Source organism: Cetorhinus maximus, chromosome 10 (assembly GCF_964194155.1).
Source record: "Cetorhinus maximus chromosome 10, sCetMax3.hap1.1, whole genome shotgun sequence".
Taxonomy (NCBI): domain Eukaryota; kingdom Metazoa; phylum Chordata; class Chondrichthyes; order Lamniformes; family Cetorhinidae; genus Cetorhinus; species Cetorhinus maximus.
In genome coordinates, this window is record NC_135888.1 from 49,405,133 (window position 1) to 49,432,387 (window position 27,255).

Consider the following 27,255-nt stretch of genomic DNA (forward strand, 5'->3'; position numbering starts at 1 on the left):
GAGGTTACCAGGGTGATGTGTCCCATGGACCAGTCATGACTCCAGTGCATGGATTGGGTGCATTCTGAGTGAACGAGTGGCTGAGCAGAGTTGGTCCTACCCAGGACAAAATCTGGGTGTTGTCCAGGTCCCACGAAGACCCAGCCTTATGTAATGGATAAAATTCCAGCCACACATTCAAAGTCTGAGTAAGAATTGACAATCTTATTTATAAATTGGTGGTATCAAAATAAAGGCACTTGATCCAGTTCTACGTATAAAATCCCTTCATTGGCAAACGAGGCAGCTCCCCTCAAACCGAGTCATTGCTAGCCCTGTCCCAGGGCAGCCACTGCTTTCTCAGTGAGTAGCAGCGGAGAATGGAACTCCCGATCCTTCAGGTACTCCTCCAGACCCTGCAAACAAAGGAAAACCAATATCAGATCAGCACATGCATAGCCCAACAAGGGCGCTTGGACTCCTATCGGGTCAAACTCAGCCCCTATCCTCTTGCCTTAATTCAGCCTGAACTATCCCTGGCAGCAACTGAGAATCCACAGTTCATTAGTCACTGGAATGGATGCAGAGGGTGCAGAACACAAGCCACACAGAGACCTGTACCTGCCAGTACCGTGGAATCCTGGAACAATACAGCACAGAAGGAGGTCATTCAGTCCATCATAATTGTGCTGGTTCTTTGAAAGAGCTATCCAATTATTCCCATTGCCTTACTCTTTCCCCAGAGCCTCTGCTGTTACGCCTTTCTAATCCAATTCCCTTTCAAAAGTTACCATTGAATCTGCTTCCTCTGCTCTTTGAGGCATAGAGCATTCCAGATCACAACAAATTACTGTGGAAAAAAACAGTTTCCTCATATTGCCTTTGGTTCTTTTACCAATCACCTTTAAATCTGTGCCCTCTGGTTATCAGCCCTTTTGCCAGTGAAAAGTTTCTTACTTACTCCATCAAAATGGTTCACATTTTTGAAAATCCTCATGAAATCACCTTTTCACCTTCACTGCTCTGAGGAGAATAATTCTAGTTTCTCTAAGATCTCAACTTAACTGAAGTCTTTTATAGAATCATTACAGCACATAAGGTGGCCATTCGGCCCATCATGTTTGTGCTTTCTCCCCTAAGGAGCGATTGACATACTGCCAATCCCCTGTCCTCTCTCCACATCTCTGCACATCCCTCCCTTTCAGATATTTAAAAAATACACAAAACGTAGAAAAATTTACAGCACAGAAAGAGGCCACTTGGCCCATCGTGTCTGCGCCGGACGAGAAACGAGTCGCTCAGCCTCATCCCACTTTCTAGCATTTGGTCCGTAGCCCTGCAGGTTACGGCATTTGAGATCCATGTCCAGACACCTTTTAAATGAGCTGAGGGTTTCAGCCTCTACTATGCTTTCAGGCAGTGAGTTCCAGACCCCCACAACCCTCTGGGTGAAAAAACTTTCCCTCATCTTCCCTCTAATCCAGACCCCCACAACCCTCTGGGTGAAAAAACTTTCCCTCATCTTCCCTCTAATCTTTCTACCAATCACTTTAAATCTATGCCCCCTAGTCACTGACCTCTCAGCTGACGTAAATAGACTCTTCTCACCCACTCTATCCAGGCCCCTCACAATTTTGTACATCTCAATTAAAACTCCCCTCAGCCTCCTAACAGAGGAGAACAACCTCAGCCTATCCAATCTTTCCTCATAGCTGCAATTTTCCAGTCCTGGAAACATCCTTGTAAATCTCCTCTGTACCCTCTCTGATGCAATTACATCACTTCTGTAATGAGGTGACTAGAACTGCACACAGTACGCAAGTTGTGGCCTAACTAATATTTTACATAGTTCCAGCATAACCTCCCTGCTCTTATATTCTCTACCTCGGCTATTAAATGAAAGAATTTCATATGCCTTCTTAACCACCTTATTGACCTGTGGACATTCACTCCAAGGTCCTTCACTTCATCTGCACCTCTCAGTATCCTCCCATTTACTGTGCAATCCTGTGCCTTGTTTGACCTCCCCAAATGCATCACCTTTACTTCTCTGGGTTGAATTCCATTTGCCACTTTTCTGCTCACCTGACCAGTCCATTGATATCTTCCTGCAGTCCACAGCTATCCTCCTCACTATCAACCATGTGGCCAAATTTTGCAAACTTCTTGATCATGGCCCCTACATTTAAACCCCTGACACCATTCCAGCAAAATCTCATCTGCACCCACTCCAAGGTCCTGACATGTTTCCTGAATGTGGTGCCCAGAATGGGACACACTACTCCAGCTGGGCCCTAAACAAGTGTTTTTTAAAGGTTTAGCACAACCTCCTTGCTTTTGTACTGTGTCCCTAATAATGTCAAGCAGCCCACATGCTTTTTGAACACCATATCAAATTTGTGCACATACAGCCCCAGATCTGTGTTCCTGCACCCCTTTTAAAACTGGGCCATTTAGTTTATATTGCCTCTCCTCATTCTTCCTTCCAAATTAATAATTTCTCACTTTAAATTTCATGTGCCATATGTCTACCCATTTCATCAGTCTACATCCTCCTGAGCTCAGTTACGCCCTGCCTACCCATATCAAGGTTATTAAGATATATCAAAAAGAGAGATGGTCTTGCTGGGATTTGGGTAGTTCAAGTGATCATAAGGTGGAAATCTCACATCCAGGGTGGGCCCCGATGAGGCCTGGAAGGATTGGGTTTACAACACATGCCATACATATCCTCCACGTCACTGATTAATTCAGTGGCTCTGAGCCAACTACCCAATCACTTACCTCTCCTTCACAAGAGACGAGTGGCGAGATCTCACACACTGCAGGCGGTTCCTCAGCCTCCTGGAACCTGCAGGAACACACAAGCATTTCACAAAGGGTGTCATTGTTGTGTCCAAGTCTCCAAACTCTGCTTTCATCAATTCCCCATTCTGGGTACAATGCCAATATGTCCTAGTCTGAATCTTCAACCCCGGTTCCTTCAAGCCCACTTTTCTTTCTTCCACCTCCTCCCTGACGAAATCAAGGCCTCTCCCATCAAGCATTCTGATCATTCTCTCCCAACAACAACCTGCATTGATATAGCATCTTTAACATAGTAAAACATCCCAAAGGAACTTGACTGAAGTGTTATCAAACAAAATTTAACACCAAGCCACACAAAGAGATATTAGGGCAGGTGATCAAAAGCTTGTTCAAAGAGGCTGGTATTAAGGAACATCTTAAAGGAGATAAGTGAGAGGTAGAGAAGTGAAGAGATTTAGGGAAGGACTTCCAGGGCTTAGGGCCTTGGCAGCTGTCAATGGTGGAGCGATTAAAATTGTAGATGCTCAAGATCAGTATTAGAGGAAAGCAGATATCTCTGGGGTGCAAGAGAAATAGGGAGGGGTGAGTTCATGGAGGATTTGATTAAATCTGTGGATCTCTCAGCCCTCTCCATTCCTCTTACCATTTTTAATAAATGTAGCTTAGTGCTTCTTCAACAGGACTCTGATTTCAGTTGTCTTCTCTCCGACCCCTTCCATCTTACAGATGTCCTGCCTTCAAGGCATAGCTCTTACCCCCACAACCCCCACCTCCACCTTCTCAGTTTGAATTTCAGGTCACTTGCTGGCTCAGCATACAGACATTGGGATGGGGGTGGGTCTCGTGTGTTTCACCAGCTGGGTCATATCTGTTCCTCATACAACTTCACTGAAAGTCTGCCACCAACTCCTGCTGTCATCCTCATCAAATAATCCCAGGATTAAGTTCTCGAACCAGCCTTCCTGTGGCTCTATAAGCTGACATAAGCAACGTTGGTCAGTTTCTCTTAGATTTTTGCACTGAGTCTGATTTGGAATCAGCTTCAGGCTGGGAAAGGTCAATTATCTAACCCCTGGGCCAGTTCATTGCCTCAGCCACAACACTACAATTACTGCAATATCATTTTCCTCTTCAACCTATTGTCTCCCATCCTTGCACCCAGCACTGACCATGCTCCACAGGCTTAGGCCACCCTCTGGCAGTTCTTTACACACAAGTAAGGTCATTAAATGTTAGTGAGCAACATGGCAGCTGACTACTCCCAGCCAGAGTTACTCAGACCCTGCCATCTCGCCCACTCCCAGCCAGTTACCCAGACAGCATCCTCTCACCCACTCCCAGTTACCCAGCCGCACCCTCTCACCCACTCCCAGTTACCCAGACTGCACCCTCTCACCCACTCCCAGTTACCCAGACTGCACCCTCTCACCCACTCCCAGTTACCCAGTCGCACCCTCTCACCCATTCCCAGTTACCCAGACCGTACCCTCTCACCCACTCCCAGTTACCCAGCCACACCCTCTCACCCATTCCCAGTTACCCAGACCATACCCTCTCACCCATTCCCAGCCAGTTACCCACACCCAACCCGCTCACCTACTTCCAGTCAGAGGACAGCAGTCGTGAGCAACATGCCTCAATTTTTCCTCTCTTATCCAGGAAATCCAAGGACTTTGATATTCCAACCAGTACACACCAAGAGATGGAGCCTCGTACCTTCTGAGAGGGCACTTTCTGCTCTCAATTTGGGCAGTGGCCAGTGATAGGAATCGGCAGAGGTTGCAATCCCAGTCCAGATACTTGAGGGCATAATCAAGGCTGACATGTTAGCATAGTACTGAGGGAGCGCTGTACTGACAGAGGTGCTGCCTTTCAGATGAGATAAGCCAAGGTCTCAAATACCCTCTTAGGTAGACATAAAAGATCCCACAGCTATATTTCGAAGGAGAGCAGACATGTTCTCAGTGTCCTGGCCAATGTTTATCCCTCAACCAACATTATTCAAACAGATGAAAGCTCTGAAGAGTCATACGGACTTGAAATGTTAACTCTGTTTTGCTCTCCACAGATGCTGTCAGGCCTGCTGAGATTTTCCAGCATTTTCTGTTGACATTATATATTATTCATTATTCAAACAGACCTGGTCATTATCACATTCCTGTTTGTGGGATCTTATTGAGCTGGAAAATGGCTGCCACATTTCCTACATTACAACAGTCGCTCCACTTCAGAAGCACTTCACTGATTATGAAGCAGTTTGAGATGTCCTGAGGTTGTCAAAGGTGCTATAGAAATACAAGCCTTTCTTTCATTGCTGTGTTTACAGCTCTGTCTGTTAATCAGGCAGAGACACAATTAGTTTCAGGAACCTACTGGTTGAGGGGGGAGATCCAGTTGTTCTTGTGATCCAGGAATTGGGCACCGGCTTGCACTGCCCAGCGATAGTGTTGCCACAGCAGGGCACGACGTGCAGTGGAGGGGGTGTCTTTGCTCCCAGCGTTGTCTGCATTCTTCAGAGGGGAAAATTCATCCTCCCTCAACACTTCAAACACAACAAACTTCCTGCACAGAAACACAACAGCAGCATCAGGGAACACGTCATAGCTTTAACCTGTGGGCATGACATTAACTTCTGGGCATAGGGTGCAGATTTAACCAATGTGAACAGAGTGCAGGAAGTAGGTTTACCCAATGAGGACAGAGTGCAGGAAGTAGGTTTAACCAATGAGAAGCGTGCAGAGAATGGGTTTAACCAATAGGAACAGAGTACAGGGAGTGGGTTTAATCAATAAGAACAGAATGCAGCGAGGAGGTCATAGAGGTTTACAGCACAGAAAAAGGCCCTTCGGCCCATCGAGTCTGCATGGGTCAAACAAGTACATAACTATTCTAAGATAAAAGCAAAATACTGCGAATGCTGGAAATCTAGAACAAAAACAAAAATACCTGGAAAAACTCAGCAGGTCTCACAGCATCTGTGGAGAGGGATACAGTTGACGTTGAGTCCGTATGACCCTTCATCAGAATGAAAAAATATAGAAATGAGATGAAATATAAGCTGGTAGAGGTGGGTGGGAGGGACAGGTAGAGCTCGACAGGGGGCCAGTGATAGGTGGAGGCCAAGAAGAGATTGCCAAAGATGTCATAGACAAAAGGACAAAGGGGTGTTGATGGTGGTGATATTATCTAAAGGATGTGCCAATAGGGACATTAAGGGTAGCAAGCAGGACAAGCTAGTGGCAGATGGCCCTAGTGGGGGTGGGGTGGGGGGAAGAGATCGAAATGGGCTAAAAGATGGAGATGAAACAGCACCTCATCTTCCGACTAGGCACTTTACAATCTTCCGGACGTAATATTGAGTTCAACAATTTCAGATCATGAACTCTCTTCTCCATCCCCACCCCCTTTCCGATCCCCCTTTTTCCAATAATTTATAATTTTTAAACAAATATATTTTTCTTTTCCCACCTATTTTTAAATTTATTTCGATCTATTGTTTCACCTCCACCTTTTAGCCCATTTTGATCCCTTCCCCCCACCTCACCCCTACTAGGGCCATCTGCCACTAGCTGGTCCTGCTTGCTACCCTTAATGTCCCCATTAGCACATTCCTTTAGATAATATAACCACCGTCAACACCCCCTTGTCCTTTTGTCTATGACATCTTTGGCACTCTCTTCTTGGCCTCCACCTATCACTGGCCCCCTGTCAAGCTCCACCTATCCCTCCCATCCCCCTCTACCAGCTTATATTTCATCTCATTTCTAAATTTTTTAGTTCTGATGAAGGGTCATACGGACTCAAAACGTCAACTGTATCCCTCTCCACAGATGCTGTCAGACCCGCTGAGTTTTTCCAGGTATTTTTGTTTTTGTTCCTAACTATTCTAATCCCATTTCCCAGCACCAGGCCCATAGCCTTGTATGCCATGGCATCGCAAGTGCACATCCAAATACTTCTTCAATGTTATGAGGGTTTCTGCCTCTACCACCCTTTCAGGCAGATTCCCACCACCCTCTGGGTGAAAAAATTCTTCCTCACATCCCCTCTAAACCTCCTGCCCCTTACCTTAAATCTATGCCCCCTGGTTATTGATCCCTCCACCAAGGGGAAAAGTTCCTTCCTGTCTACCCTATCTATGCCTCTCATAACTTTATACACCTCAATCATGTCCCCCCTCAATCTCCTCTGCTCCAGGGAAAACAGCCCCAGTCTATCCAATCTCTCCTCATAACTAAAACTCTCTAGTCCAGACAACATCCTGGTAAATCTCCTCTGCACTCTCTCTAGTGCAATCACATCCTTCCTATAATGCAGATTCCAGAACTGCACGCAATACTCTAGCTGTGGCCTAACCAGCGTTTTATACAGTTCCAGCATAACCTCCCGGCTCTTATATTCTATGCCTCGGCTAATAAAGGCAAGTATCCCATAGGTAAAAGCAAAAAACTGCGGATGCTGGAAATCCAAAACAAAAACACCTGGAAAAACTCAGCAAGTCTGGCAGCATCTGCGGAGAGGAACACAGTTACTGTTTCGAGTCCGAATGACCCTTCAACAGAACTAAGTAAAAATAGAAGAGAGGTGAAATATAAGCTGGTTTAAGGGGGGATGGGACAAGTAGAACCAGTGATAGGTGGAGATAACCAAAAGATGTCACAGACAAAAGGACAAAGAGGTGTTGATATTATCTAAGGAATGTGCTAATTAAGGGTAGAAAGCAGGACAAGCAAAGTACAGATAGCCCTAGTGGGGGTGGGGTGGGGTGAAGGAATCGAAAAAGGCTTAAAGGCAGAGATAAAACAATGGATGGAAATACATTTAAAAATAATGGATATAGGTGGGAAAAGAAAAATCTATATAAATTATTGGAAAAAAAGTGGGGGGGGAGTCGGAAAGGGGGTGGGGATGGAGAAGAGTTCATGATCTAAAATTGTTGAACTCAATATTCAGTCCGGAAGACTGTAAAGTGCCTAGTCGGAAGATGAGGTGCTGTTCCTCCAGTTTGCGTTGAGCTTCACTGGAACATTGCAGCAGGCCAAGGATGGACATGTGGGCATAAGAGCAGGGTGGAGTGTTGAAATGGCAAGCGACAGGGAGGTCTGGGTAATGCTTGAGGACAGACCGAAGGTGTTCTGCAAAGCAGTCACCCAGTCTGCGTTTGGTCTCTCCAATGTAGAGGAAACCGCATTGGGAGCAACAAATGCAGTAGACTAAATTGAGGAAAGTGCAAGTGAAATGCTGCTTCACTTGAAAGGAGTGTTTGGGCCCTTGGACGGTGAGGAGAGGGGAAGTGAAGGGGCAGATGTTGCACCTTCTGCGGTTGCATGGGAAGGTGCTGTGGGAGGGGGTTGAGGTAGGGGGTGATGGAGGAGTGGACCAGGGTGTCCCGGAGGGAACGATCCCTGCGGAATGCGGCCGGGAGGGTAAAGGGAAGATGTGTTTGGTGGTGGCATCATGCTGGAATTGGCGGAAATGGCAGAGGATGATCGGGTGATAAGTGAGGACAAGGGGTCCCTATCATGTTTGTGGGAGGGAGAGGAAGGTGTGAGGGCGGATGCGCAGGAGATGGGCCAGACACGGTTGAGGGCCCTGTCAACCACTGTGGGTGGAAAACCTCGGTTAAGGAAGAAGGAAGACATGTCAGAGGAATTGTTTTTGAAAGTGGCATCATCAGAACAGATGCGACGGAGGTGAAGGAACTAAGAGAATGGGATGGAGTCCTTACAGGAAGCGGGGTGTGAGGAGCTGTAGTCGAGGTAGCTGTGGGAGTCGGTAGCCTTGTAATGGATATTGGTGGACAGTCTATCACCAGAAATTGAGACAGAGAGGTCAAAGAAGGGAAGGGAAGTATCAGAGATGGACCATGTGAAAATGATGGAGGGGTGGAAATTGGAAGCAAAATTAATAAATTTTTCAAGTATCCCATATGCCTTCTTAACCACCTTATCTACCTGTCCTGCTACCTTAAGGGACCGGTGGACATTTACACAAAGGTCCCTCTGATTCTCGGTACTTCCCAGGGTCCTACCATTCATCGTGTATTCCCGTGCCTTGTTTGTCCTGCCCAAGTGCATCACCTCACACTTATCCGGATTAAATTCCATTTGCCACTGATCAGCCCGTCTATATCTTCCTGTAATCTAAGGCTATCCTCCTCACCATTTAGCCCCCACCAATTTTCGTGTCATCTGCGAACTTACTGATCAACCCTCCTACAATCAAGTCTAAATCATTTATATATACAAGGGACCCAATACCGATCCTTGTGGAACCCCACTGGACACAGGCATCCAATCACAAAACCACCCCTCAACCATCACACTCTGCTTCCTGCCACTCAGCCAATTCTGGATCCAATTTGCCAAATTGCCTTGGATCGCATGGACTCTTACCTTCGTAATCAGTCTCCCATGCGGGACCTAATCAAAAGCCTTGAAGTCCAAGTAGACTACGTCAAATGCATTTCCCTCAGCTACACACCTGGTCACCTCTACGAAAAATTCAATCAAATTGGTCAGATATGACCTCCCCTTAACAAAACCATGCTGACTGTCCTTGATTAACCCCTGCCTCTCCAAGTGTAGATTAATTCTGTCCCTCAGAATTGCTTCCAATAGTTTCCCCACCACTGAGGTTAGACTGACTGGCCTGTAGTTCCCTGGTTTATCCCTTCCTCCCTTCTTGAATAACGGTATTACATTGGCTGTCTGCCAGTCCTCTGGCACCTCTCCTGTGGCCAGAGAGGTATTGAAAATTATTGCCAGTGCCCCTGCTATCTGCTCCCTTGCCTCACTCAACAGCCTGGGATACATTTCATCCGGGCCTGGAGATTTATCTACTTTTAAGCCTGCCAGACCACTTGGAACCTCCTCCCTCTCTATGCTAATTTCTTTAATTATATCACAGTCCTTCTGCCTGATTTCCATACCCATGTCGTCCCTCTCACTTGTGAACACCGACACAAAGTATTCATTTAGAACCCTATCTATGTCTTCCGGCTCCACACACAAATTACCACTACAGTCCCTAGTTATCCTCTATTATTGGTTTAACCAATGGGAAGAGAGTGCAAGGAGTAGGTTTAACCAATGGGAACAGAGTGCAGGGAGGGTTTTAACCAATGGGAACAGAGTGCAAACAGTGGGTTTAACCAATGGGAACAGAGGTCAATTTTGTAGACTTCGGCACAAATTCAATGTGATTAAAAATGTCACCAACGGCCTGGCCAGCTGACATGGGACAGCTGGTCTTGAGCCCACTGCTGGTCCCACACACCAAGCTGTGACCCAATACACTGACCCAAAAGGTAAATGCTATCTGTCACCTTCAGTGAGGAACCTATCCATCTCCAGTCTGCATTGAGATCACAGCAGCCAATTTCAAAACCTGGGGTCAAGCTCACCAGGATTCAGTTCCAAATCAGACTCTAACTGCAGTAGGGGGCAGTGTGTACATGCAGGGGTTTGCAAAGGCAACTCCACCTTGTTACTCTTACTGGGTACTTCCTGCAGGGTTACTGGAGGAGTGTGCAAGTTGTGACAGTGATCTGCAGCTGGATAGCTGAAAGTTCCCAAGGCCCTGGGAGTCTTCTCCTTCCTGCCACATTTCCCATGCTTCCTTCCTGCCCTATTCTGCTGTTACCATTTCCAGCGCCTCTAGATCCATCTTTTGTTTCTTTATTTACATTATTACCATTCTTTTTGCCTTCCACCATCACCCTTTTGTCATTTAATCGCTCCTGCCCTTCATCCTTTGTTCTGTTGTCCCCTCCCCACTTTTCCCGTCTCTGTACTTGCTTAAAAGCTGTTACATCCCCAGCTTCTTCCAATTCTTATCAAATGTCATCAACCTGAAACATGAACTCTGTTTCTCTCCACAGATCCTGCCTGACTCTGAGTATTTCCAGCATTTTTGCTTTTATTTCAGATTTATGGTATCTGCAGTATTTTGCCTTTGAAAGCTGATAAGGAGTTCTCTCTTGCCTGGCTCAGGTTATGGGATGGTGCAGCAGGGAGCTGTTCCTGCACCTGCTGAAGGGGAAAAGCACTACCGACAGCGCAAACTCTTCAGGAGGTCCATCATCGGAGGAAAACCTCGAAGAAAGGGAAATGCAGAGAAAGTGAGGTTCAAGCAAATCCCCCTGTTCGACTTACTCACTTGGAAAACTGAAAAACGTCAAAAACAAACTTCTCCATCTTGATGCCGTTGGGTGTCTCTGGTTTCACAATGTTTCCTTTCTCATCGACATGGGGAATTTTCTTCACAGCCACGTGAGGCTTCAGTTGAGGTTCAAACTCTCTATGGAGAATGAAAAGAATGAAGAGAATTAATTCTCACAGCACAGGAGGCCATCCAACCTGACATGCCTGTGCTGGCTCATTGAAAGAATTATCGAGGTCGTGCCACTCTCCTGCTCTTTCCCCATAACCCTGCAATTTTTTCTACTTTGCAAGCATTTATCCAATTCCCTGTTGAAAGTTACTATACAAACTGCTTCCACTGCCCTTTCAGGCAGTGCATTCCAGATAACAACAATTCATTGTGCAAGAAAATTCTTATCTTCCTTCTAGTTTTTTTTACCTATTATCTTCAATCTGTGTTCTTGGTTACTGACCCTCCCGCCTGGTGAGAAGTTTCACTCTCAAAACACTTTGTAATTTAGGACTGATGTTATATCTCCCCAAAGCACCCCCTCTGCTCCAAGGAGAACAATCTTACTTCTGAGTCTCTCCATAACTGAAATCCTGCCTACGTGACACACTCACCGTGAACCATTCTTAAGGCACCCTGTGCATCCAGCAATGAGTCAGGAACTGCTCCTGAAGGACGGGTACCTGGGCCAGGAGGCTCACTAACACCTTCTCAAGGGCCTTCAGGGATGGGAAATTAAATGCTGACATTTCCCACATCCCACAAGTGAATAAAAATAAACTGACAGACAACATGTACAGCAAGTCCCTGTTAGCGTGGATAAGAAACTGAGTGAACGGTTTAAAATAAGAACAAAAAACTACTGCGGATGCTGGAAATCCAAAACAAAAACAGAATTACCTGGAAAAACTCAGCAGGTCTGGCAGCATTGGTGGAGAAGAAAAGAGTCGACATTTGTCCTCACTTATCACCCCACCAGCCCCCGCATTCAAAGGATCATCCTCCGCCATTTCCGCCAACTCCAGCATGATGCCACCACCAAACACATCTTCCCTTCACCCCGCCGGCGGCATTCCGTAGGGATCGTTCCCTCCGGGACACCCTGGTCCACTCCTCCATCACCCCCTACTCCTCAACCCCCACCTATGGCACCTCCCCATGCCCACGCAGAAGATGCAACACCTGCCCCTTCACTTCCTCTCTCCTCACCGTCCAAGGGCCCAAACACTCCTTTCAAGTGAAGCAGCATTTCACTTGCATTTCCCCTAACTTAGTCTACTGCATTCGTTGCTCCCAATGCGGTTTCCTCTACATTGGAGAGACCAAACGCAAACTGGGCGACCGCTTTGCAGAACACCTGCGGTCTGTCCGCAAGAAAGACCCAAACCTCTCTGTCGCTTGCCATTTTAACACTCCACCCTGCTCTCTTGCCCACATGTCTGTCCTTGGCTTGCTGCATTGTTCCAGTGAAGCCCAACGCAAACTGGAGGAACAGCACCTCATCTTCCGACTAGGCACTTTACAGCCTTCCGGGCTGAATATTGAATTCAACAACTTTAGATCTTAAACTCCCTCCTCCCATCCCCACCCCGTTTCTTCCCCCTCCCTTTTGTTTTTTTCAATAATTTATATAGATTTTTCTTTTCCCACCTATTTCCATTATTTTTAAATCTACAACTAATACCTTGTCAGTCTTTCCACCCCACCCCAACTAGAGCTGTACCTTGAGTGTCCTGCCATCCATTCTTAATTAGCACATTTTCTTAGATAATATCACCACCTTCAACACCTCTTTGATCCTTTTGTCTGTGACATCTTTTGATTATCTGCTCCTATCACTGCTTACTTGTCCCTACAACCACCCCACCCTCAACTTCTCTCCCCCCGCCCCCCACCTTAAACCAGCTTATATTTCACCTCTCTCCTAACTACACTCAGTTCTGTTGAAGGGTCATGTGGACTCGAAACGTCAACTCTTTTCTTCTCCACCGATGCTGCCAGACCTGCTGAGTTTTTCCAGGCAATTCTGTTTTGGTTTAAAATAAGAGTTGGGCTGTGACAAGGATGCAAACTGTGGCCCGATTGTTTAATCTCCTACTGGAAGCAGCAGTGAACTTTGCACTAAAAGATCATATTGGATGAGTTTTCTTGTGTGCTAAGATTTTAAACAATCTTATCTACTGTTGACATTGACCTTAAAGCAATGTGCAAAGCAGATTGACAGAAACTAACTGATAGGGTATACGCAAAGGGTAACAAAATTTGATTACAGATTAACAGGCAGAGGACGAAGGTCATTTCTTAATGTTTTATTGGATATCGGAGAAGCAGTAGAACAACACAGAGGCAGGGAAGGAAACAGAGGTGGTGCTGAGGTAGAACTGGACAAATGTTTCCAAATGATGTCACGAGGGGCAGCATGTAGATGAGAAACAGGAAGCGGTTGTCAAGGATAGATCCTCGAGGAATACCAGAGGTAATGGTGTAGGAGCAAGAAGTGAAGCCACTGCAGGTCAATCTCTGGCTACCACTAACTAGGCAAGTGTGGAACCGGGGAAGGCAGTCCCCTGAACTGAACACTGGAGATGAGGTGTTGGAAAAGGATGGTTGGTGAACCGTGTCGAAGACTGCAGGCAGGATGAGAAGGATGAGGAGGGATAGTTTACCCACAATCACATGGAATGCAATTTGAGGCATTGATGGGCACTGTTTTGCTACTGTGGCAGGGGCAGAAACCTGATCAGAGGAATCCAAACACGACACATATTTGGAAGTAGCAGGAAATATTAGCATGGATTCGGGAATAGCAGGAAAGGTGAACATAGAGTTGGGATGTGACAACATGTTCAAGGACTTGAGGGAAAAGGTTGGTGAGTAGGTGGTAGTTTGCAGAGACGGCTGGGGGGTGTGGGGGGTGGAGGGGGGGGGCGGCGTGCCAGGGTGGCGAGGTTGGTTGGTTTGAGGAGGATAGTTACATCTGAAGGTTTGCAGGGGAGGACAATGCCTGAGGAGAAGGAACCATTAATAATATCAGCTAACATGGGGACTGGGGAAGGGAAGTTGGGTGGCCAGCAATTTATTGAAGGATGTGGGCGGGACTCATACCCAAGTAACATAATAACAGAGAGCAGCAGCCTTACTCTGTCACAGATTTGAGGAACTCCACAGTGAAGAAGTGGTTGCAGATATTGCCAGCGTTGAATGTCAGTCGACCATCAGTGTTCCTCTGCTCTACAGTCTCCTGGCTCACCTCACTGTACTCCACAACCTGGTAGATACCATCCACACGACACACCACACCGACTGGCTCGGTGGGGTAAGCCTTCTCAACCACCTGTGGACACAACAGAGTGAGAGGGTAAATGACACAGAGGAAACTGTCCTTCACCTCTGGGACCCATATTCTAATCAATTGTAAATCAGAGGGCTGTCACTTGTTCTAAGGTGCAGTCAAGAGGGCAGATTCTAGCTCAGACACTACAAAACTCTCAACACTACACCAGGCTCAGGGCATGCACATTCTTAGCAGAATGGAGAGCAAGCGTTACTATAGTTACATGGAGAGTTTGGACAGTGATAGTCTTAAAAGGGAAAGTCGTCCGATCCCAACACCAACACCTGTCTTTCAAAGGCCAGGTTTGAACAGTCACAGAGCACTGTAGACTTCACTACACCCTCCTCTCACTTTGCTTGTGTGCAGTCCCATGAATGAAGAATTTTCCTCTTCGGAACTGTGCTCAAGCTAATGGGCTAATTCCACTGTAGGATGCATCATAACCAGGACTGATACACCCTCAGCCAGTGCTTGTAGTCAGTCTTTTCGAATGAAGGAATTCCTAACCAGTTGGCGCTGGGGAGAGTTGTGGCCAGGACCTGGTCAGAGCAGAGGTGGAGCCAGGGCTCAGCCAGAGAGGGAGCAGAGCCAGACAGGAGCAGCACCTGCAATGGGTTGGGGGAGGGTCAGCTTTGCTGGTGAACCTCAACTGCCGATGCTTGACACACTGGGTGTATATATAAAAGAGCCTCACACTCTTGGCTCTAACAGCAACACAAACCTCTACCATTTGCACTGGCACTCTCAACACTGGAGAGTTAAATCTGACCAGCTGACCTTGGCCCCACAGTCCGCTCCTTTCTCCACACAGAAACCGATGAAGACCGGGTCTGCCATCTTCACTAAGATGTTATCCACACAGTACACGTGAACAAACCGAATCCCTCGACGGTCCATGTCCTCCAGAATCTTGTTGTTAGTCAGAGCTCGATACAGGCCACCGTTTCCGTCTGTCATACAAGCACAGGACACACTCAGCGACGAGCGCAGCCAGCGACGGGCCGCAACAATATCATCATCTATGGATCCTGGTCTCTTGTAAATTAGGAAATACTGATTACTGGGCCTGTATTCTCAGAGTTCCAAAGAATGAGAGGTGATCTCATTGAAACCTACAAAATACTTAAAGGGTGGATGCAGGTAAGATATTTCCCCTGGCTGGGGGTCTAGAACCAGGAGACAATTTCAAAATAAGGGGAAGCCACTTAGGACAAAGATGAGGAGAAACTTTTTTACTCAGAGGGTTGTGAATCTTTGGAATTGACAGACGTAAAGGCTTATGGGGATATTGTGGAGAAAAAGGCATTGAAGTGGTTGATCAGCCATGATTGTATTGAATGGCACAGCAGACTCGAAGGGCCGAATGGCCTATTCCTGTTCCTACGTTGCTGGAAGTTGACCATTCAGCCCTTCAAGCCCGCTCTGCTATTCAATGAGATCATGGCTGATCTTATATTTCAACACTATTTTCCTGCACTATCCCCGTATCCCTTGATGTTTTTAATATGTAGAAATCTATCAATCTCAGTCTTGAACATACTCAGTGACTGAGCTGATACAGCCCTATGGGGCGGAGAATTCCAAAGATTCCTCATCCTCTGAGTGAAGAAATTCCTCTTCATCTCATCTTCTAATGGGATGATTGGACGACAAAGCAGGTGATTGTATGGGGGCTGGAAAGATGGTGCAGGAGGGAGGGCTTTAGATTCCTGGGACATTGGGACCGGTTCTGGGGAGATGGGAGCAAAATACTGTGGATGCTGGAAATCTAGAACAAAAAAAATACCTGGAAAAACTCAGCAGGTCTGACAGCATCTGTGGAGAGGGATACAGCTGACGTTTCGAGTCCATATGACCCTTCATCAGAACTAAAAAATATAGAAATGAGATGAAATATATGCTGGTGGAGGGGGGGTGGGACAGGAGGAGCTTGATAGGGGGCCAGTGATAGGTGGAGGCCAAGAAGAGACTTCCAAATATGTCATAGATAAAAGGACAAAGGGGTGTTGATGGTGGTGATATTATCTAAAGGATGTGCTAATGGGGACATTAAGGGTAGCAAGCAGGACAAGCTAGTGGCAGATGGCCCTAGTGGGGTGGGGTGGGGTGAAGGGATCGAAATGGGCTAAAAGGTGGAGATGAAACAATAGGTCAAAATAAATTTAAAAATAGGTGGGAAAAGAAAAATATATTTGTAAAAAATTATAAATTATTGGAAAAAGGGGGATCGGAAAGGGGGTGGGGATGGAGGAGAGAGTTCATGATCTAAAATTGTTGAACTCAATATTAATTCCGGAAGACTGTAAAGTGCCTAGTCGGAAGATGAGGTGCTGTTCCTCCAGTTTGCGTTGAGCTTCACTGGAACATTGCAGCAGGCCAAGGACGGACATGTGGGCATGAGAGCAGGGTGGTGTGTTGAAATGGCAAGCGACAGGGAGGTCTGGGTCATGCTTGCGGACAGACCGAAGGTGTTCTGCAAAGCGGTCACCCAGTCTGCGTTTGGTCTCTCCAATGTAGAGGAGATCGCATTGGGAGCAGCGAATGCAGTAGACTAAATTGAGGGAAGTTCAAGTGAAGCGCTGCTTCACTTGTAAGGAGTGTTTGGGCCCTTGGACGGTGAGGAGGGGGTAAGTAAAGGGGCAGGTGTTGCACTGAACGGGTTACAGCTAAACAGAGCTAGAACCAATTTCCTTGTAGGGCAAAACAAAAACAGAATTACCTGGAAAAACTCAGCAGGTCTGGCAGCATCGGCGGAGAAGAAATCAGTTAACGTTTCGAGCCTTCATGGCCCTTCGGCAGAAGTGAAGCATAGTTAGGAGAAGGGAGAAATATAAACTGGTTTAAGGTTGGGGGGGGGGTGGTGGCGAAGAGAGACGTTGAGGGTGTGGTGATTGTGGAGATAAGCAGTGATAGGAGCAGATAATCAAATAATGTCACAGACAAAAGGGTCAAAGAGGTGTTGAAGGTGGTGATATTTGTCTAAGAAAAGTGCTAATTAAGAATGGAAGACAGGATACTCAAAGTACAGCTCTAGTGGGGGTGGGGTGGACAGACTAACAAGGTTTTAGTTTTAGATTTAAAAATAATGGAAATAGGTGGGGAAAGAAGAATCTATATAAATTATTGAAAAAAAAGGGGGGGGGGGGTGGGGGGGAGAAACGGGGTGGGGATGGGGGAGTTTAAGATCTAAAGTTGTTGAATTCAATATTCAGCCCGGAAGGCTGTAAAGTGCCTAGTCAGAAGATGAGGTGCTGTTCCTCCAGTTTGCGTTGGGCTTCACTGGAACAATGCAGCAAGCTAAGGACAGACATGTGGGCAAGAGAACAGGGTGGAGTGTTAAAATGGCAAGCGACAGGGAGACAGACCGCAGGTGTTCCGCAAAACGGTCGCCCAGTTTGCGTTTGGTCTCTCCAATGTAGAGGAGACCGCATTGGGAGCAACGAATGCAGTAGACTAAGTTAGGGGAAATGCAAGTGAAATGCTGCTTCACTTGAAAGGAGTGTTTGGGCCCTTGGACGGTGAGGAGAGAGGAAGTGAAGGGGCAGGTGTTGCATCTTCTGCGTGGGCATGGGGAGGTGCCATAAGTGGGGGTTGAGGAGTAGGGGGTGATGGAGGAGTGGACCAGGGTGTCCCGGAAGGAACGATCCCTACGGAATGCCGTCGGGGGGGGTGAAGGGAAGATGTGTTTGGTGGTGGCATCATGCTGGAGTTGGCGGAAATGGCCTTGTATTCCTTTATTCCTTGTAGGGCGATTTGCTAGTGCTATTGGGGAGGGTTTAAGTTAACTTGGCAGGGGTGTAGGAACCAGGAGGCATTACCAGAGAGGAATACCAAGGTGCAGAGAATACTGGGACAGACAGGTAGCACCAGAGTAACAAATAGTCAGGCATTACGTGGGTGGAGCTAAGAAACAGCAAGGGACAGCAAACAATGGAGTGAGTTGTTTATAGGCCACCAAACAGTGATGGTAATGCAGGGCACAGTATAAATCAGGAAATTAGAGGTACATGTAACAAGGGGAATACAGTAATCATGGGAGGTTTCAAATCTGCATATAGACTGGGTAAATCTAATGAGCACTAATGCTGTGGAGGATGAATTCCTGGAACGTATATGAGATGGTTTTCTAGGACAGTATGTTGAGGAACCATCTAGGGAGCAGACTATTTTAGACCTAGTCATGTGCAATGGGAAAGGGCTGATCAGTAATCTTGTTGTAAAAGAACTCTTAGGGAAGAGTGACCATAATATAGAATTTTCCATTAAGTTTGAAAACAATGTAGTTCAATCAGAAACTAGGGTCTTAAATCTAAACAAAGGAAGCTATGAAAGTATGTTGGCTGTGGTGGATTGGGAAAACACATGAAAAACTATAATGGTAGACAGGCAATGGCTAGTATTTCAAGAACTAACAGATGGTTTACGACAAATATACACGCCTTTAAGGCACAAAAACCCAACAAGAAAAGTGGATCAACCATAGCTAACAAAGGAAGTTAAAGATCGTATCGGATCAAAGGAAGAGGCTTATAAAGTTGCCAAAAAGTAGCAAACCTAAGGAGTGGGAGAATTTTAGAATTCAGAAAAGAAGGACCAAGAAACTGAAAAACGTAGAATATGAATGTAAACTAGCAAGGAACATAAAAATGGACAGTAATATCCATATAATAGCTTTTATAGGTATGTAAAAAGGAAAAGATGAGCAAAGACAAATGGAGCTTCATTACAGGCAGAGACAGGAGAATATATAATGGAGAATAGGCAGAGAAGCCAAATAATTAATTTGTGTCTGTCTTCACAGGGGAAGATACATGAAATCTCTCAGAAATAATAGTGAACCAAGGGACTAGCGAGAATAAGGAACCGAAGGAAATTAGTATGAGTAATAAGATAGTATCGGAAAAATTAATGAGACTGGAAGTTGATAAATCCCCAGAACCTGATAATTTACATCCCAGAGTGTTGACAAGAAGTGGCTATGGAGTGAATACATTGGTGATCTTTCAAAATTCTATAGATTGGAAGGTTGCAAATGTAACTTCACTATTTAAGAAAGGAGGGAAAGAGAAAACAGGGAACCTGTTAGCCTTACATTAGTAAGGAAAATACTAGAATCTACTATAAAGGATGTGATAACCGGACACTTAGAAAATAATGATCTGATTGGGCAGGGCCAACATGAATTTATGAAAGGGAAATCATGTTTGACAAACCTGTTGGGAGTTTTTTGAGGATGTAACTAGCAGAATAGATAAGGGAGAACCAGTGGATGTGGTGTATTTGGATTTTCAGAAGGCTTTCAAAAAGGTCCCACACTGGAAGTTAGTAAACAAAATTAGAGCACATGGGATTGGGAGTAATATGCTGGCATGGATTGAGGATTTGTTAATGGACAGAAAACAGTAAAGATAAATGGATTATTCTCAGGTTGGCTGTCACTAGTGGGGATACTGCAAGGATCAATACTTGGGCCCCAGCTGTTCACAACATATATCAATGATTTGGATGTAGGGACCAAATGCAATATTTCCAAGTTTGCAGATGACACAGAACTAGGTGGGATTGTGAGCTGTGAGGAGGATGCAAAGAGCTTCAAGGCTTAATGAGTGGGCAAGAACATGGCAGATGGAATATAATGTGGATAAGTGTGAGGTTATCCACTTTGGCAGGAGGATCAGAGGTGTGGAGTATTTGTTAACTGGTGAGAGATTGGGAAGTGTAGATGTCCAGAAGGACCTGGGTATCTTTGTTCATAAATCACTGAAAGCTAATCATGTGGTGGAGCATTAGAAGCACAGGATCTGTAACGGAGGAGTGATAGAAGACATGGCTACAGTAAAGGCACCACAATTGGCATGAGTACTCTGGCACTTGAAGGGGTAGGGGAGCAGAAGAGGGTCAGCGACAGCTCATGCTAATCCTAATCGTGAGCTGTACGGATAGCCAGGGGATCTGGTGGTGCTGGGATTAAATTCCAGCTCAGACCTGAATGGGTGAGGGAATAGGAGAAGCAGGGGAGAGAGAATGAAAGTGATTTCAAAACAGCTGCATCAACCTGGAGCCATGGCAATCCTCCCCTTCTGTTCCAGAATGATCTTTCCATTAAAGTCGACAGCCGGTAGCATCCGCTGTTCAAACATGACGACGTTGGACTTGACCAGACCGAAGTAGTTGTGCTGAGTGAAGAATTTCTGCGTGGGTTCTAATGTGAATTCACTGGTCATGATGTACCTAAAAGTGACAGAGAAAAGCCACAGACATTACAGATAACCGCCCTGACTGTCTCAAAGTAACCGTCCTGCACTGATATCCGGATATGCACAGTGACCGTCCTGTAATGATATCCGGATATACAGTGACCATCTTGCACTGATATCCGGATATACACAGTAACTGTCTGTAATGATATCTGGATATACACAGTGACCATCCTGCACTAATATCCGGATATACACAGTGACCGTCCTGCACTAATATCTGGATATACACAGTGACCGTCCTGTACTAATATCCGGATATACACAGTGACCGTCCTGTACTAATATCCGGATATACATAGTGACCGTCCTGCACTGATATCCAAATAGACACAGTGACCGTCCTGTAATGATATCCGGATATACATAGTGACCGTCCTGCACTGATATCCAGATAGACACAGTGACCGTCCTGTAATGATATCCGGATATACACAGTGACCGTCCTGCACTGATATCCAGATATACACAGTGACCGTCCTGCACAGATATCCGGATATATACAGTGACCGTCCTGCGCTGATACACGGATATACACAGTGACCGTCCTGCGCTGATATACGGATGTACACAGTGACCGTCCTGTAATGATATCCAGATATACAGAGTGACCGTCCTGTGCTGATATACGGATATACACAGTGACCGTCCTGTAATGATATCCGGATATATATAGTGACCGTCCTGCACTGATATACGGATATACATAGTGACTGTTCTGCGCTGATATCCGGATATACACAGTGACTGTCCTGTAATAATATCCGGATATACACAGTGACCGTCCTGTAATAATATCCGGATATACACAGTGGCCGTCTTGCGCTGATATCCAGATATACACAGTGACCGTCCTGCGCTGATATCCGGATATACATAGTGACCGTCCTGCACTTATATCCGGATATACACAGTGACCGTCCAGCACCGATATGCGATATACACAGCGACCGTCCTGCACTGATATATGGGTATACACAGTGACCATCCTGCGCTGATATACGGATATACACAGTGATCGTCCTGCACTGATATCCGGATATACAGAGTGACCGTCCTGCACTGATATCCAGATATACACAGTGACCGTCCTGTAATGACATCCGGAAATACACGGTGATCGTCCTGTAATGACATCCGGATATACACGGTGACCGACCTGCACTGATATCCGGATATACACAGTGACCGTCCTGTAATGACATCCGGATATACACGGTGACCGTCCTGTAATGACATCCGGATATACACGGTGACCGACCTGCACTGATATCCGGATATACACAGTGACCGTCCTGCATTGATATCCGTATATACACAATGACTGTCTGTAATGATATCCGGATATACACAGTGAACATCCTGCACTGATATCCGGATATACACAGTGACCGTCCTGCACTAATATCCGGATACACACAGTGACCGTCCTGTAATGATATCCGGATATACATAGTGACCGTCCTGCACTGATATCCAGATAGACACAGTGACTGTCCTGTAATGATATCCGGATATACATAGTGACCGTCCTGTGCTGATTATATGGATATACACAGTGACCGTCCTGCGCTGATATACGGATATACACAGTGACCGTCCTGTAATGATAGCCGGATATATACAGTGACCGTCCTGCACTGATATACGGATACACATAGTGACTGTTCTGCGCTGATATCCGGATATACATAGTGACCGTCCTGAAATGATATCCGGATATACACGGTGACCGTCCTGAAATGATATCCGGATATACACGGTGACCGTCCTGCACTGATATCCGGATATACACAGTGACCGTTCTGCACTGATATCCGGATATACACAGTGGCCGTCTTGCGCTGATATCCAGATATACACAGTGACCATCCTGCACTGATATCCAGATATACACAGTGACCGTCCTGCACTGATATCCGGATATACATAGTGACCGTCCTGCACTTATATCCGGATATACACAGTGACCGTCCTGTAATGATATCCAGATATACACAGCGACCGTCCTGCGCTGATATACGGATATACACAGTAACTGTCTTTGTGAGCCCAGTTATTGAACAGATATTCACCAAGGAACCGTGCATTGCCTGCCGACTCTTTCCTCAGCTAGCTGCTGTACTTTGCGAATTCGTTCTGCCTGGATTTGGTAAAGGGTTTTCCCACTTGGCAGCCCAACATCATACATTCCCTTTGGGTATGGCACGCCCAGCCGGGTACCCTGTCCTCCAGCCAAAAGGAGAACAGCCACCTGGTTTTGGGAGATCTCATGGAAACCTAGAACAGAAGGATGAGAACTGAACCAGCAGCTACAGCAGACACATCCACAAGCAGACGAGTACCCCAAACGGATAGAGCAAGCACTGCCCACGTTGGGTATCCAATAGTGACAGACCTGTACCCATCAGCACTCCACCAGTGTTACACAGTGGCAGAGGGGTCCCCACCAGTGCCGTAACCCAGTGTTATACAGTGACAGACTTGTCCCCACCAGTACTGCTACCTAGTGTTGTACAATGACAGACTTGTCCCCACTGGTACTGTACCCCAATGTTCTACAGCGACAAACCTGTCCCCACTGGTACTGTACCCCAGTGTTATACAATGACAGACCTATCCCCACCTGTACTGTACCCGTGTTATTCAGTGACAGACCTGTCCCCACCAGTCCTGTACCCCGGTGTTATACAGTGACAGACCTGTCCCCACAATTACTGTACCCCAGTGTTATACAGTGACAGACCTGTCCCCACAATTACTGTACTCGTGTTATACAGTGACAGACTTATCCCCACTGGTACTGTACCTCAATGTTATACAGTGACAGACCTGTCCCCACAATTACTGTACCCGTGTAATACAGTGACAGACTTATCCCCACTGGTACTGTACCTCAATGTTATACAGTGACAGGCCTGTCCCCACCAGTATTGTACCACAGTGTTATAGTGACAGACCTGTCCCCACAATTACTGTACCCGTGTTATACAGTGACTGACCTGTCTCCATTAGTACTGTACCCCAGGGTTATACAGTGACAAAGGTTGAAACTAAAAGATGGTGTCTAGCAGACCCTAAAATTTGAAGGAATGAAAGGGTTTAGCATATTGGGCAGACAGATGAATTTTATTGTAGAGAAATGTAACGCTATTGGTTTCGGAAGGAAGACTTAGGGCAACACACATACATGTGTATCCCAGTGTTGTCGGGGCCCATATCACTGCATTAGCTGGGCAAATCCACTGCAGCCAATTACTGTCCCTTCAGTCTTCTCTCGGCCATCAAAATAATAGAAGGTATCGTCGACAGTGCTGTCAAACAGCACCTACCCAGCAATATCCTGCTTAGACACTCAGTTTGGGTTCCACCAGGGCCACTTGGCTCCAGAGCTCATTACAGCCTTAGTACAAAATGAGGCAAAAGAGTTGAATTCCAGCGATGAAGCAAGAGTAACAGCGCTTGATATCAAGGCAGCATTTGACCGAGTGTGGCATCAAGGAGTCCGAGCAAAACTGGAGTCACTAGGAATCAGGGGGAAAACTTTCCACTGGTTGTCATCATACCTAGCACAAAGGAATATGGTTGTGGTTGTTGGAGGTCAATCATCTCAGTTCAATGTCATCACTGCAGGAGTTCCTCAGGGTAGTGTCCTCAGCCCAAACATCTTCAGCTGCTTCATCAATGACCTTCCTTCCAACATAAGGTCAGAAGTGGGGATGTTCACTGATGATTGCACAATGTTCAGCACCATTCGTGACTCCTCAGATACTGAAGCAGTCCATGTCCAAATGCAGCAAGGCCTGGAAAATATCCAGGCTTGGGCTTATAAGTGGCAACTAAAATTCGTGCCACACAAGTGCCAGGCAATGACATTCTCCAACAAGAGAATCTAACCATTGCCCCTTGACATTCAATGGCATTACCATCGCTGAATCCCCAATATCAACATCGTGGGGGTTACCATTGACCAGAAACTGAATTGGACTAGCCATATAAATACTGTGACTACAAGAGCAGGTCAGAGGCTAGGAATCCTGCAGTGAGTAACTCATCTCCTGTCCACCATCTACAAGGCACAAATGAGGAGTGTGATGGAATATTCTTCACTTACCTGGGTGGGTGCAGCTCCAACAACACCCAAGAAGCTCAACCCCACTCAAGACAACACAGCTCAGTTGCCCACATGGCAGTGTACACCATTTACAAGATGCACTGCAGCAATATGCCAAGCCTCTTTCAATAGCGCCTTCCAAACTCGCAATGGAAGGCTGTAGACACTAATTTTTGCTATTTTGTTTTTTATTTTTGCTTTGCTCTTGATTTTAAGCCTATATTGAATATTTAAAGTTACTTTGTAGACCTAGTGTGATTGTGCCTTGATTAAGTCAAATAATTAGTCAATTGTAATCAGTAGTGATATTAACTATTTTCCCAGGCCTTGTTTTTCCATACTAGCCATGCACAGCTGGTTTTTGGTCTACAAATTCTAAGCTACACTACTAAAATAAAAGTTGTCTTTTATTTATCCAAAGTTCTTTTCCTTGCTGCATTCGATGACCCTTGAACTACAAGCCATTGACTTACATGGGGCAGTCAACTATGGTGTGGAGTCAGGAGATGGAGTTTGATCGATGGATGTACAACCTGATTGATCGCACTGTATAATCACTCACCATCCTGACTTGGAACTACATTGCTCTCCTTGTCAGTGACACACACGCCCTATGAATGAATTTTTAAAAAGCAGGATTTAGACTTGCCGGTGTCAGATAGTGAGCGTTTAAGTTCAGGGCATGTTAACAGAGCCTTTAAAGAAATTCAACAGATTACATTATTCTAACAGATGATCTGAAAGAGGGGTTCAAACTAATAAAAAGTTTTCAAAGGGAAATCTGAAGAAAGTATTTTCAATGCTTGATTAGTTCATTGCTAGGGGGAATTAGTTAAGAGTTCATTTTTGTACACAAAGTTCTAGGGACACGTATTATCAGAAGGAGGAATGGCATAAGGATTCCGAATATATTTAAGCAAGCAAGCAAATGACTATTAGGAATAAAATTAAAGAGCTCTGGGATGGGCACCTTCCATATCCTGTTTTATAATTCAATACCTGGGCTGGGGTCACTCCTATTGTACCTGAGCCAGACAGTAGTGTGGGTGGGGGCATGTGCTGAATGCTCAATATTGAGAGAATCAGCAACAGCCAAGTTGCGGGTGATCATTCCTGAGTGAGCAGGCAGTCTGTGAGAGGATCCGTGCTGGAACGGTACCGCTTCCTGTTGACTCTCAGTCACGAGAATATCACACAGTGAACTCCTGTTTCAGTAAGAGGCCCTATTAACCAGGGGCATTTCACGACTGGACTGGACTGGACACAATCTCCCCCTTATCCGCAACATCCAATCCAACCCCCTGATGCTGTCACAGTCCCCCTCCCACCCCTTCCCCACCCTCACAGCCATCCCCCTGCTCCCCAAGCCCCTCACCACCCACCGTCCCCCCACTTCACCCTCTCCCCACCCCCATCCCAACCCCCTCGCACCCTCTGCACTATCCCCCCCTTCTCTCCCTCCACCCCCCTTCCCTCCCTCCCCACCCTTCCCCCACCAACCCCTTCCCTCCCTCCCCCCACCTCCCTCCCCACCCCCACCTCCTTTCCCTCCCCCCACCCCCCCCTCTGCTCCCTCCCCACTCTCTCCCCCCTCCGCTCCCTCCCCCCTCCCCACCTCCTCTCTCCCTCCCCCCTCACCCCCTCTCTCCCTCCTCCCCACCCCCTCTCTCCCTCCCCCCCTCCACCCCCTCTCTCCCTCCCCCCCTCCCTCCCACCTCAACCCCCCTCTCTCCCACCTCAACCCCCCTCTCCTCACCCCTACCCTCTCCCTCCCACCCCCCCTCTCCCTCCCACTCCCTCCCCCTCCCCACACTCTTCTCCCCTCACCCCGCTCCTTCCATCTCCTCAGGCTCTCAGCCTCTGTCCGGATGGAGCTGCCGATCGCCTCCCCGGGAAGTGGCTCCATGAGGCGGTCTCTCGGTGCCGTGTGTCGCGCCCGGGCCCGGGCCGCCTCCTCGCAGTGAGCCCGGAGCTCCCCCGGCTCCAGCGGCTCCAGCTCGGCCGCCAGGAGCCGCCGCTCATCGTCCGACAGCTGCTCCCAGTAGCGCAGAACCTCGGGCTGCCCAGCCGCAGCCAGGAGCTCCCGGAGAGCCATCATCACAGGCCGGAGAGTGGGGAAGAGATAGCGGGAGAGAAACAGCCCAGAGTCTGGACAACAACCACTCCGACTCCGGCCATGGGGGCGGGGCCTGGGCCTGCTTCACGGGGCGGAGCCTGGCTTACTGGGCGGGGCCTGCTTCACGGGGCGGGGCCTGGCTCACGGGGCGGGGCCTGGCTCACGGGGCGGGGCGGGGCCTGGCACAATGGGCGGGTCTGGGGTCAGTAACCAAAGCGCCTTCTAGGCAATGAAGTGCTTTTGAAGTGTGGTCACTGTTATAATGTGAGAAATGCCAGTTTGCATGCAAGATCCCACAAACAGCAATGTGATAACAATTAGATAATCTGTGTGCTGTTGGTTGAGGAATAAATATTGGCCAGTACACAGGACAGAACACCTATGCTCTTCTTCACCTATGCTGGGGATCTATATGTCAACCGTAGACCTCCATGTTGCCTCTATAGAAGAAACTGTGTCATCCTGTAGGTGAAGAACAGCATCTCCTATAAAA

The 27,255-nt window shown here is 46.9% G+C and overlaps 1 protein-coding gene across 2 annotated transcripts; it reads right to left on the reverse strand.

Moving 5' to 3' along the window:
• Window positions 1-64: 64 nt before the first annotated feature.
• On the reverse strand, window positions 65-26,827 carry uap1l1 (UDP-N-acetylglucosamine pyrophosphorylase 1 like 1). 2 transcript variants are annotated; one of them, XM_078550462.1, is made up of 9 exons: window positions 26,474-26,816; window positions 22,608-22,812; window positions 20,331-20,506; window positions 15,053-15,225; window positions 14,082-14,275; window positions 10,948-11,088; window positions 5,161-5,349; window positions 2,764-2,830; window positions 65-395 (listed from the first exon to the last, which is right to left on the reverse strand). In XM_078550462.1, the coding sequence occupies exons 1-9, from the start codon at window positions 26,742-26,744 to the stop codon at window positions 309-311; spliced, it is 1,503 nt and encodes a 500-aa protein (XP_078406588.1). In that variant the 5' UTR covers window positions 26,745-26,816; the 3' UTR covers window positions 65-308. The 2 variants fall into 2 exon arrangements, with proteins under 2 accessions (XP_078406588.1, XP_078406589.1); XM_078550463.1 differs by lacking the exon at window positions 5,161-5,349 and having other exon boundaries at window positions 26,474-26,827.
• Between the last annotated feature and the right edge of the window lie 428 nt (window positions 26,828-27,255).

Bases quoted from the DNA above. Each gene is read 5' to 3' on its own strand.
- uap1l1 (XM_078550462.1), bottom strand. From the start codon at position 26,744: ATGATGGCTCTCCGGGAGCTCCTGGCTGCGGCTGGGCAGCCCGAGGTT. The intron at 15,226-20,330 runs GTTGATGCAGCT...CTTGTATGACAG, and splicing joins GAGGATTGCCATGGCTCCAG to ACGGAAACGGTGGCCTGTAT. The intron at 396-2,763 runs GTAAGTGATTGG...CTTTGTTTGCAG, and splicing joins TCGTCTCTTGTGAAGGAGAG to GGTCTGGAGGAGTACCTGAA.